We start from the raw sequence: 12831 nt of genomic DNA on the forward strand, positions 1-12831 counted from the left end.
GTTTGAATGATTTTCAATTTTGTTTGACTGTCAGGCAGGCAGACTGAGCAAATATTGTAATGGTTGTGGTGGTAGATGGAAGGATTTAATATGGAATTTAGCATTGTGTAGAGTTGCTTGGTCCATGGACGAGTAGAAAGCAACTCGACGAAACTAAGTTAGGGAATCTGTGAGCTTAAGTGTTATGTGTCACCACACGAGGGGTGGTGTGGTGTTAATGAGCTTAGGGAGTACGAATAAGTTCCCCAGTATGTGATTTTTTCACATGTTTTTAATATTCCAAGCCAGGCAGTAAAGCTGGGAAACGTATCCCTGAAACCACAACAAACAGGAGAAGCCCTGCCTTTTCGGGTTTGAAGGCGAGCAGGCCACACCCCAGAGGTGGAGGATATAGAGCGCAGAGGGGAGAGAGCGTGGAGGCAGGCTTGCACACATGTGGATTGTGGAAGGTTTCCGACCGGATAGAACGGGAGATCGGCAGAGCACACACAAGGGGTCGGTGTGAGGACTGCACGAGGCAGGTGGCACCTTTGGAAAGAGGAAGGCTGGCACATTTTGAACCTTCGTGTGGAAAGCTGCTTGCGGATTGCCTGGCATACGTCTGCCCGGTTACGAGAGAAGCGCCATTTTGCATGCATGTGGACGTGCATGCCTCGATTCCAGTTCGACAAGGACCAACTCTGGGCCTAGCTGAGTACCAGTATACATAAAAAGGGGGGGGGGGGGTTCTTTTCATTTTGTGTCACCCTTTTTCTGTATTTGTGTCTGTGTGCGAGGCCTCAACAGCAGGATTTATTTATTTATTATTACTATTATTACCTGTTGAATTATTGTATTTGTAAATATTTGTGTGTGTTCATTAAATGTGTATATTTTGAAGAAATTGTATTTGTCCATTTGTAGTGGGTTCGTGGATAAACCCCCTTGTGCTGTCCTGGTGCAGTGCTCCTGTGCCGTACTCCTCCGCCCATACGCCATTGCCCGACGCCATGTCCTTTGAGCACATGTTAAAATCTCCGTCGATCAACGTGTCCGCCTCCTCTTACTAAAGAACCGCTCGGCTGTCCCGGGGGGTTGGCGGTGTTAACCGCCCGGCACCATAAATTGGGTCAGGGGGTTTAACTTTGGCTGGCCAACCCCGTGACAATATATTATCTTACTCCTTCCTCCCTGTGCAATCAGGATGAATTCAGAGCCAAAGTAGAGTAAAATGGAAAACTTGTCCTATCCATGTTCTGATTCATATTCAAAATATACCATTCAATTTAAATAAGTTGTTCCTCGATCATAAACTGATCAGATGTATGGACAGATGGATGGATGGACAGACAGACATGAACCAATTGCTTATCCCCATTTTATGCTTCACATGTGCGGGGCAATTATTTATGCCTATTGTTAGCCCATCCTTCAATTGGGGTTTAGGTGTGTGTGTGTGTGTGTGTGTGTGTGTGTGTGTGTGTGTGTGTGTGTGTGTGTGTGTGTGTGTGTGTTTGTGTGTGTATGTGTCTGGGCCATAACTTTTTTTTACCATTTGAGCTTTTGTCATCAAATTTTTAACAAAGCTTTATTATGAGAATATGGAGGAGAAAAATTAATCATTTGGTCAAAAGTCATCACATGGAGCCATCAATTTTCCTCCAATTGACCTGAAGTGTTAAGAATTTGGATATTGGGTGACTGAATTAGTTCACCATTGAAACACTAGAAGCCGATTGTTTTCAGGTCAAAAGGTCAAAGGTCATCATCACAAAATAATAAATTTCCATTTGACTTTAAATTTGAGCAGCGTTTGCAAACTGGGTCACTGAAGCCGATTGCTTTTGAGGTTAAAATGTGAAGGTCACCAATATTCGTCAATTTTTTTTTGTCCTCTTTTTTTTTTTTTAGCTGTTTTCGTCATTTTTAGCATACGGAAGAAGAAGAAGTCTGAATCCAAAGCAGACGTGGATGGGCTTTGCATTTTCAGATGCTTTCTAGTTTAAGACTTGTTATTGGAGAAGAAAAATAAATGACCTTGTGGACCAATCACAGACAGTTGGACAGATATGTCTCACATGTATAAACTGATGATGTATTATGCTAAGATATTAAGATGTCATCATGACAAAGCTGATGTGCCATCACCATTATAATTGGATCAAATTATGGGAACAGTTACTGTAAACCAAGGTAGCTTCCCTGTACCATAAACCTATTTTGTTCAGCATTTACCTTTTGCTGCATTTTTCACAACTTGCCCATAAGTGTTGAGATCAATGATGATATGTTGTTTACAAAACATTCGTTTGTATGTAATTCTAAACTCAAGGCACCAACACCTAGTATAGCTGCCCAGTCGGCAAGGCTCAGGTTCAGCTCTCCCATGCAGCTATAATCGTCTGTGGTCCCCTTAGTTTACAACATGGATTTTATCAGGTACATCGACATATTTGTAAACTTGCATGTAATTGATTGAAAAACAAATTAGATCTGGGTCAAATCAATGTTCTGGCAAAGTTATTCAAGTTTTGGAGGTAAGTTTGCCACTACAATGGTTTTTCCTTGACCGGCAGAGAAATATAGTGAAGAATACTAGTCTTAATAAAGACTGTGATGGACTGCATCTGCAGATTCTCATGGTGGTAAACTTGTGCTTTCTTCATTATCTTCTTTAGGATAATCGATTGTTCATCAAAATAAAGGGCAACTTCACCACTTTGATCATTGAAAAACTTCAAATATCAAAAATATATTATCTAACATGTAATCTTACAGCTGAGAATGATAAAGTAAGAGCACCGGACAGTACGTTTTACTCATCACAGGTCTCACAAACGATGAAAGGATCACAATGATCATTGCAACATTCACAGACCCAGGAAAAGACAATTGAGGAAATAAACCCAATCTGGTCCCTTGTTCGTCACAACACATCTGTCTTCATCTAATCCTCTTCATTCTGTTTTGTCGAACCTATAGCATATACAAAGCAGCTTCTGTACTACAGACAAATTGACTGGGTAGTTTGTATGTTTCATGTGAACGGCCTTCTTCTGATATGAAGGAGAAACCTACACACCGTATTCATGTATACTACACGTATGCCAAAAAACAATGTTTTCCAAGGATGTCTATTTCAAGAACACTGTACCAATATGGCAAAGCTCCACCATTTTACCAAAAAAGTGAAATCAGGCTAACTTTAAATTATGAGACATGTTGCAGTTAAAAATGGAGAAGTAATTACCTTTGGTCCTTTTGGTCCATTGAAGCCAGGAATGCCAATGTCACCAGGAAATCCCTGCAAAGAATAAGGAAAGTTCAGCTCACATCCACTTTCCTGTAACTTCATGATAACCTTGCTGCACCCTATGCAAACTACATAGTCTTTTACAAACACGCTTCTTTGTGCAAGCATTGCTTGAACTTGCCTTTATCATTTGTTGGTGTCACATTATTACAAGATATAAAAGGAAGGTGGACATTGGAAAACTCCGTTTGGCCCATCATGCCTGTGCTTTATCCACACCCGATTAATTTAATATATCGGTTTACCGACTTCATGTTATTTAAAGAATGTTTATTTTATGGTGTTCATGCCTAAAATGTCAGTACGGTACTTCTTAATGCAAGGATTTAATGGTTATTATTATTCATTTGGGGAAGTATGGGGGAGGGGGAGTGGGGGTGGTGGGTTCAGAATGTTTTGCATCTTAAAATATTTAATAATTGGATCACATTAGTTGGGGTTAAAAGATTTTCAAAAAGTCAACAATATCCTTCGAGAAGTCAACAAAACTTAAAAAGGACTTAAAAAAAGATTTAAGGACTTCAAAAAGTCAACAATACCCATAATTTGTTCATTGTTAAGCTATGGCTCGAAAAATCAAGGTTGATTTTCAGCTTTAATGATAATGAACCCTTTTACATTCGTTTTGATGAAAAGGTATGCAACCACAATTGGAAGCACAATCTTCTCGTTCTTATTCATCTCCTTCTCTGCTTGTTATAAGGGGTGAGGTCCAATGGTACCAATCTTCTGCCCTGCCTTGACCAGAATATTCCTCCACTTCCCTCTATACTCCCCCACTTCCCTCTATACTCCTCCACTTCCCTCTATACTCCTCCACTTCCCTCTGGCTTCAGACAACTCTCTCCACTCTCAAATCACCCACATCTTATTGATATCCCTCCTCGCACAATGTTCCCATCTCAACCACGGTCTATCTCTTTTCCTCCTGCCTTGCTTCCTCAACCTATCCACTGTTTATGCTGTCCTCTCTTCCCCCATCAGCAACAAGTGCCGAGCCTACTTCAGCTGGCTTTTTTCCAATCTCACCATCAAGCTTATTTGCACCCCAATCTGCTCCCTCAGTTCATCCATCCTCCTTCTATACACCCACTTCCCTACCACAATCCTCCTCAACCAGTTGTTCTCACAGAGCTGCAGCCTTTGTTTTTGTCTCTCTGTCGGTGCCATTGCCTCTAGACCATAAAGGTAGGCTGATATTATACAAGACACCAGAACCTTCCCTTTCAATTTCCTCGATATTTTTGTCTGCCATCAATTCCTCCACCCTCTTCCATACATTGCCACTCATCTGAATCCTCCTCTGCACCTCTGCCTCTGACCTACCAACCCCAGCCACTGTTCCCCCCAGATACTCATACCTATCTCCCTGAATGATGTCCTTTCCCTCTAACCTGATATTAATTTATTTTCTCTCCAACCCAATCCACATCACCTCATCTTCTCCATACTCATCGTCAGTGCATGCTTCCTGAATGCCCGGTCCACTCCCCCAGTACCTCTTGCATTTCCCTCTTCCTCTCCACCACAACAGCCAGATCATCTGACTACAACATCCTGTTCAGAATACCATACATTATTAAGCTCCTGCTTATGAGCTCCATCAACATGATAAGCATGAATGGGCTGAGAGAGCTTCCGTGCCTCAAATTGATGGTCATGCTGAACTCCTCCAACATACGAGGAGGAACCAAAACACTTCTCTTCATTCCCTTGTGTATCCCTTCCACCAACCTAATTTCAGCTTCTGGTACTCTCATCCATCTCAGTGTCACCATCACCATCTCTCTCGGGACATCGTCGTAGGCCTTTTCCAGGTTCAAAAATCCCAATGCCATTTCACCTTGCACCTCCAACCTTTTCTCCACCAGCTATCTCAGCATGAACATCATATCCATCATTCTCCTATCCTAAGTTCCTCATACCCGGCCCTCATCCTCTCCTTGTACTCCATGACAATGTTGTTTCTGCACCCCCCCAAACCCCTTTATCATCCTCTGCTCTTCACTTCCTTCCTTTTCTTCATGCATACAACAAACACCACAGGCTTGTGCTGGGTGGTGACATGCTCTCCCACCACCATCTTACAGTCCTTGATCCTCCACAACTGTTGTTTCCTCACGACCAATAAATCCAACTCTATTCCATGTTGTCCACTCCTGTAAGTAATTCTGTGACTGCCATCCCATTCTTTGTCATTAGTTCCACCAGCTCTCGATCCTCTCTATTCCTCGTTCCCCAACCAAATTTACTGACACATTCCTCTTCACCAGGTGTTGCTGCCACATTTCCCATAAATCATGATGCATAATGAGCAGGCCAAGCTGTTAAGGAATGCTGTACTAAAGTCCTCAGGGTAACTTCTGCTTGCACAAACTCTGTTGGATAAGCCACACAGTGATCAAAATGTCCTGTTCCTGGATCTGTATGAAAGTCTGACACTGATTCAATGCAATATTTGCAATTTCCTTCTCTGACAGGTCTTTTTCGCTTTAGATATTATTATTTTGAGTTTGAACACCGTCATTGTCCATCACTATGACAGTCACATCATGCAATGTGGAAGGGAAGCTTGTGAGTTTTGTGTTGCTAGATTGGTATAAAACATTACGTTCTGTACAATATTGAATCTTTCACCAACAGGCTTTGATTATTTGAAGTAGATGTAGTGATTGGAAGTAGAGGTAGTGATTAGAGGTGGTCCTGGGAGACCAGCAGGACATTAAGGGAAGGGGCACCCCATTGACAAATTTCTTGGAGAGAACCCTGCAATAGTAAGAACATGTATTAATTGGCAAAATCATGCAGATTAGACCCATGTGATCGCTTCAGTGCTTACCATATGGGATTGTGGGGTATTACCATATTTTAAGACAGCAAATCGAACGCATTTTTGGAAGTTGCAGAAAAAAACGGCTCTTTTAACATCACATTTGTATAGAATACCTTTTCCTCAATATAAATGATTCTTTACAAGAGTGCCATCACACCAAGCACAACTCAAGCATCTAAAATTGCTCACAGAGGTAAAACATTAGACTGACAGATACATTCAGGATTACTTAGCAAATGGGAATGCACCTACCTCAGGACCAGGTCGACCAGGGGGACCAACAGGTCCCTTTTCTCCAGTCTTGCCCTGTTAAAAGGCACAGGCACAGTGAAGATTTCGAAAAGTGAGAAATAATGAAATTATTCAAGAGGTGCACACATGAACCAGCTCTCAATATCAGTTATAGCTAGAATGTATCACTATGATATTGTTGTGGTTACCAAATTCGCAAACCACCATTCAGGTCCCTTAGGTGAGGTATCTCGGCAAGTATATGTGTAGTTAGGCCCAAACCCGTTGTCTAGTGGGAATACATGTCATTTATGCGTGCTGCGACTCTTCAGGATAGCCGTTTTTCTTTTACTATCTTTATTTTGGACCAACCGCCATGATTACCACCACAACCACAACATCAACCACCAACCACAACACCGCTTCACCACAACCGCCACGACCTTCACGTCACACTTCGCAACCGTCGCATCGCCACCGTTCTTGCGCCGCCTGTGGGTACCGGTGTTGGACTCGTGCAGGGCGCGCGCCGAACAGCGTGTACAAAATCACGGATTTTGTGCTTCAAAAACGGATCAAAAACGACACACGCCCACTTTTTGCCGTCCAATCGGTGAGCGAGGGGCGATTTGGCCCCGCCTCCAGGACGATCGATATATGCAAATTTATGGATCAAAAAGCCTTCACGCCCACTTTTTCTCGGGCCAATGGGGAGCGAGGTGAAAGGTCAAAGGGAGGGGGTCAAAGGCGAAGCTACGGGGGGGATAAAAGGACCGTGTTCGTCAGTCAGAGTGGAGAGGAGGAGAAGAAGTGAGTCGGAAAGTCCAGAGGCGGAGAGTAGGAGGTCGAGAGGCGGAGAGTAGGAGGTCGAGAGGCGGAGAGTAGGAGGTCGAGAGGCGGAGAGTAGGAGGTCGAGAGGCGGAGAGTAGGAGGTCGAGAGGCGGAGAGTAGGAAAGTCGAGAGTAGGAGAGTAGGAGAGTAGGAGAGTAGGAGAGTCGGAGAGTCGGAGAGTCCAGAGGCGGAGAGGCGGAGAGTAGGAGAGTCGGAAACAGAGAGTCAAGACTTCGCGGGCGGTGGAGCTGCTCGTCGTGTGCGTTGGAGTCGGAACGGAGGGGACGAGCTGTGGAAAGGCGGCGACACCAGACGAGGGGGTGCTCGCGTCGTGCAGGGAGCTGCACCCGAGGGAGGCCGACAGCGCGACCTGGCCGAGGTGGAGACGCTCGTCGCGGGATAATAAAGATCCTCTATACCCCGAGCATCAGCAACCCCCTCCTGTTTCCCCCCGCGCTGAGATAGTGCGACCAAGGGGGCCCCTTTCCCACCCCCTACCAGACACTGTCCGCGAGGCCCGCGGAGTTGAGGCGCCATCGCCGCTCCGCGTCTCATCACCAGACGGGTAGGCGCGACCCGGTCTCGGCCTCAGGCCCACCTCATCCTTGAGGGTATTCTTTTCCTTGGTTTTGGGTATGTGTTGTCGGCGCCGTCTGTGAAGTAGAATTGTATAAGTGTTGCCGTGTGCTCGGTAGTCGGTATTAGCTCTGCATTGTGTTTTCGCTTTTATATTTGCTTTTTGTGTAAATTGCATTGTGTCTTTTCTGTGTGCTTTTGGTGGAATTGAATATGTGTGCTTCCCGTGTGCCGCGAATAAATGTGCTTTGTGTTGAACTGTTTCCCGCTTCGCTTCGTCATTTCTCCCATTGAATCCTCATCTTGCTTCACGTAAAGGGTTGGTAGTGGGCTGAATACGCCCGATAATTAATCGAACCGTCGAGGTCGACGATAACACCGCTCGGTTATTCTGATAGTACGGAACGGGTCGCTTAAGTGGCCCGTGTCCGAAGTCGACCTGCGGCGAGGTGCGATCGCCCGGTCTACCCTCCGCGTGGGTACTTAGGTAGGTCGAATTTGGCGAGCAACCCTATCCCACGCGGGGGCTGATTGGCTCGATCGCGGTGAGACCGAAAGGTCCACCCGTGACTGGTTCCCGGCGTTAGTCCGAGAGGGTCACGACTGGATTGTCCGTCCGGTGGGCGACGTGCCGCGATTCGAGTTACGTGGCCGTCAGCACGCCGGCGGGCGCGAATACCGCAACAATATTAATGTAGGCTGGAAGGATATCTTTAGTGGTATGGACTCACCTCTGAGCTATCTAGTCTGGGTTCAAATCTCAATCCTGCTATAAAATGTCACCCTGGTGTTTCGCATGCAGAGCGAGACAACATGTGCACCATCCATCAGGAGGACATTAAGCTGCAAGACACGTCTACCAGTGCTGGTTGTCAGTGGACATTAAAGATCACATTGTGGCTTTCATTAAGAGTTGGCAAACGATCGCCGGCACTGTGAACAAACGATTCTTCTTTTTCCCATTTACATTCCACAATTGCTTGTTTGACCTTGTGGTCTCCATATATGTTTGATGGAGTTTCATAATAGATTTATCAATTGCTTATATTAGGAAACATAATGAACTGCTCGGGACAACTGACAAGTCTTGGCTCACTGCTCACTTCCACTCCTTTGATCCTCTTCAATAATTTGTGGTATATCTCCTTCCTCAGTCTTTTCAATCACACTCTTCCAGGGCTTCAGTTTGGCAGTGTACCAGAATGTCATCATCCTCCATCCTGACCCATGAGCTTTTCTTTCCTCATGAACTTGCAAGTCGCCATGTTCTCTTCACTCTTGTCTATTCTGTCTTCTCTTTCTGTACATCCATCCTCCTGTTGCATCTGCTTGTTGTCCCACTGCCATTGTGCTGCCTTCTAACCTTTGCTACCTCATTCCTATGTGGGCTTGGACTTTATCAACAACAAAAAAAACGTTTTCTCAGACTACTTGTAACCAGAATATAAATTGGAAGAAATCATTACAACTAGTCACAGATGTCAGTATAGAAACTTGTTGACAACCATTATGGAAGCTTGTTGAAGCCGTTGGCACAATAAAGTGAACAATTCTCATTAATTAACTTAAATGAGCAATTCTTGTACAAATATTAAAAAGATGGTCAAGTCTTCACCAGATGCAAACAAGCAAAGCTCTGAAGGCAAGTTCAAAATTCAATTTCAACATATTGTTACGAATTTCGGTCCGCCCGGCGTGCGATCGGCCACGTAACTCAAATCGCGACCGCGTCGCCCACTGGAACGGACAATTCAGTCGTGACCCTCCTTGGAACTACTGCCAGAAGCTAGTCACGGGTGGGTCTTTCGACCCCACCACAATCGTGCCAATCGGCCACCCGCGCAGGATAGGGTTGTTCGCCAAACTCGACCAACCTAAGTACCTGCACGGGTAGTTAACCGGACGATCGTACCTCACCGCTGGCCGGCCTAGGACATGAACTGCTTAAGCGGTCCGTTCCGTGCTTCAGTGATAACCGAGTGGTGTTATCGCCGGCCCCGACGGACGTGATTATTTACCGGGTGCTTACACCCTTCTATCAATTCATTCCGTGATGCAAGATGGAACTTTCAAACAAGGGAAAGGACGCAACGAGACGGGGAACAGTTCGACAAGAACATTTATTGCACACTCAGACAAGCACGTATTTTACAGCCATACAGTAATTCATGCACGTATAACAGTCAAAGCAATGAAAGCAAGAATTACAACCGAATAAAGTCTTTATTTCGCACGCACACTTAGACAATTCTACTTATAAGACGGCGCCAACACATGCATTTACACAAAAGCAAAGGAAAAAGCCACCCTCACAGGCAAGGGTGGCAGACAGGTTTGTGGACCAAATGTGCGTGGAACCTGGATGAGTGGCCAGGTCCATGAGACCGAAAGGTCTTACCCACGCCCTCGTGGCGTAATGGCGGGCAAGCCAGGATGTCAGCGTAGCTGTGCTTGGCTTCGTGCCCCTGGCGTGGCCGGCGAGCTCTCTCCGGCGCTCCCCGTCTGCCTTTCCCGTCGGCTTCGAGATCCGTCTCCCGACTCTGCCCCACCGACACTGCCGCCATCTGCTGACACTGCACTCGACTGCCGACACTGCACTCGACTTGATTGCCCCGTCTCCCGCCTCTCCAGACTGCCACTCCACCGACTCCAGACTTGACTGCCACTTGACTGCCACACTGCCACTCCACTGCTGCTCCCACTTGACTGCCGACACTGACACACTGCAGACTTGACTGCCCCATCTCCCGCTTCTCCAGACTGCCACTCCCCAGACCCGACTTGACTGCCGACACTGCACTCGACTTGACTGCCGACACTGCACTCGACTTGACTGCCGACACTGCACTCGACTTGACTGCCGCGACCGACACACTTGACTGCCGACACTGCTGCTGCCACTTCACTGCTCCCATTTTTCTGCCACTTGACTTCCGCGAGCTGCGTAGTGCTCACGCTTATATAGGCCGAGGGAGGGCGTACATGCAAATTTGTGGATCACAGCGGGTTTGGAGGCAGGGCTACATCACCTGATGCTCCGCCATTGGATGGAAGAAAAGTGGGCGTGAATCATTCCTGATCCGCTTTTCGAGGCGAAAGGAACGCATTCACAGCCCATGGCACGATGTGTGGTAGAAAGGCAGAGGTGGTGGGAGTTTGCTGCGGTGGTTTGGGAAGGGTGTTGGTGGTGGCGATTCGGTTGCTGGTGGGCGTCGTTTGGGAATGGCGGTGAAGCGATGTTTGCGGGGTGGAGTTGTGGAGGTAAAGAGGCAAAGGTGGTGGTGTTTGGTTTGTAGTTGTTTGGGAATGATGTTGGTGGTGGCGATTTGGTTGTTGGGGGATTATTGGTCCAAAATAATGATAGAGAAAAGAAAAACGGCTAACTCAAAGGAACGCAGCGCAGTGAACATGGAAATTCCCTCTAAACAACGGTGGGGAAATATAACTACACATATACTTATCGTCATAACTGATCTAAGGACCCTTTATGGTGTATTGCGAATTTCCACAGCCATAACAATATAAAGGTACACCATGCTCAATGTTTCACTGTTGGAAAAGCATTTACTGTCCTCACCTATCTAATTCAGGTCAGGTCAGGGATGGGAGCATGTGCCAGAACAGCACGTCGCTGCGTCCACTTTCCGCCGGTACTCCAGGGGCCTCCGTCTGGCCATCCCCCAGGCAGATGCCAGGCCCATCCCCATCTCCTTGAGATGATGGTCAACCTGTTGCAACCATGAGGCACGTGGTCGACCCACTGGCCTCCTCCACTCATGAGACTCCCTCGCTGAGAGAATCTGGTGAGCAGGATCAGAGTCAGGAAAACGAGCCACATGTCCATACAGCCGCAACTGACGCTCACGGACTATGCAGGTAACAAATCTCATCCGAGTCTCTCTCAGCAACCGCTCGTTGGACACAAAATCCGACCAGCGATAGCCAAGGATTCTCCGAAGAGACCTGGTACCAAAGGAATTAAGTCTCCGTCTCAGATCCTTGGTCAAAGTCCAAGTCTCGCACCCATAGAGCAAGACTGGAAGTACCAAGGACCTGAAGACTCGGACTTTCGTCCTCCCGCACAGGTACCGGCAGCGCCACACCCCATGATCAAGTGAATCCATGACTCCCCAGGCCCGACCCAGATGTCTATTGACCTCTGACTCGCAGCCAGCAGAGACATGAATATCACTGCCAAGGTAAGTGAATCTCTCCACGACCTCAACATCCTCACCACAAACAGACACAGACAGGACAGCAGCATCCAAGATGTCACCGAAAGCCTGGATCTTAGTTTTGACCCAAGAAACCCGTAATCCCAATGGCTCCGACTCCTCATTCAGCACCTCGAGGGCCCCCAAGAGGATGTCTAAAGTCTCCGCAAAGATGACTGCATCATCTGCAAAGTCAAGGTCCGAGATCTTGACATTCCCAAATGACGCACCGCAACTTGATCTCTCCGACATCCTCCCTAGAATCCAGTCCATACAAGTGCTGAAAAGTGTGGGGGCAAGTACACATCCCTGACGAACTCCAGTAACAACTGGAAATAAGTCAGAGATGGTACCACCACACCTCACAGCACTCTCAGTACCAGAGTAGAGTTCAGACATCAGATCGATCAGTTTTGGTGGCACCCCACGAAGACCAAGAATCCTCCAGAGGACATCCCGATTCACTGAATCGAACGCTTTACAGAGATCAACATAGGCTGCAAGCAGCCCCTGCCGAAACTCTCGTCTGCGTTCGGTGAGGACACAAAGTGCAAGGATACGGTCAATCATTGACCTCTTTGGTGTAAAGCCTGACTGCTATGGACGCTGGTGCTCAAGCAGATGGTGGCGAACCCTATCGAGAATTATCCGAGCAAAGACCTTGCCCGGCACTGAGAGCAGCGTCACCCCTCGGTAGTTGTTGCAGTGCCCTATCTAAGGGCACTATAGAGTGCCCTATCTAATTGTGATTAATAAAAATCTCTTCACACTCTGCTCTCATAATCTCTTCTCTTAACACTCTTAACATTCTCTTTAAAAATCTCTTAACCCAAGATAAAAAACATTTCCTAAAC

The 12831-nt window shown here is 46.6% G+C and overlaps 1 protein-coding gene across 10 annotated transcripts in view; it reads right to left on the minus strand.

The window, feature by feature from the left end:
* The window catches only part of COL27A1 (collagen type XXVII alpha 1 chain), a 216149-nt gene that overhangs the window by 111405 nt on the left and 91913 nt on the right, over positions 1 to 12831 (minus strand). For all 10 annotated transcript variants that reach the window (XR_015051287.1, XR_015051288.1, XM_085855093.1 and 7 more), the window contains 2 exons: positions 6378 to 6431; positions 3230 to 3283 (listed from right to left, as the gene is read on the minus strand). Coding sequence is in view for 8 of the 10 variants with exons in the window: in XM_085855093.1 (XP_085711219.1) it covers positions 3230 to 3283; positions 6378 to 6431 (108 nt within the window). In the remaining 2 variants the exon portion in view is untranslated. The remainder of the gene's footprint in view (positions 1 to 3229; positions 3284 to 6377; positions 6432 to 12831) is intronic.

The sequence above is a fragment of the Eptatretus burgeri genome, chromosome 14 (assembly GCF_056783735.1).
Source record: "Eptatretus burgeri isolate ZD-2024b chromosome 14, Ebu_testis_v1, whole genome shotgun sequence".
Lineage (NCBI taxonomy): Eukaryota > Metazoa > Chordata > Myxini > Myxiniformes > Myxinidae > Eptatretus > Eptatretus burgeri.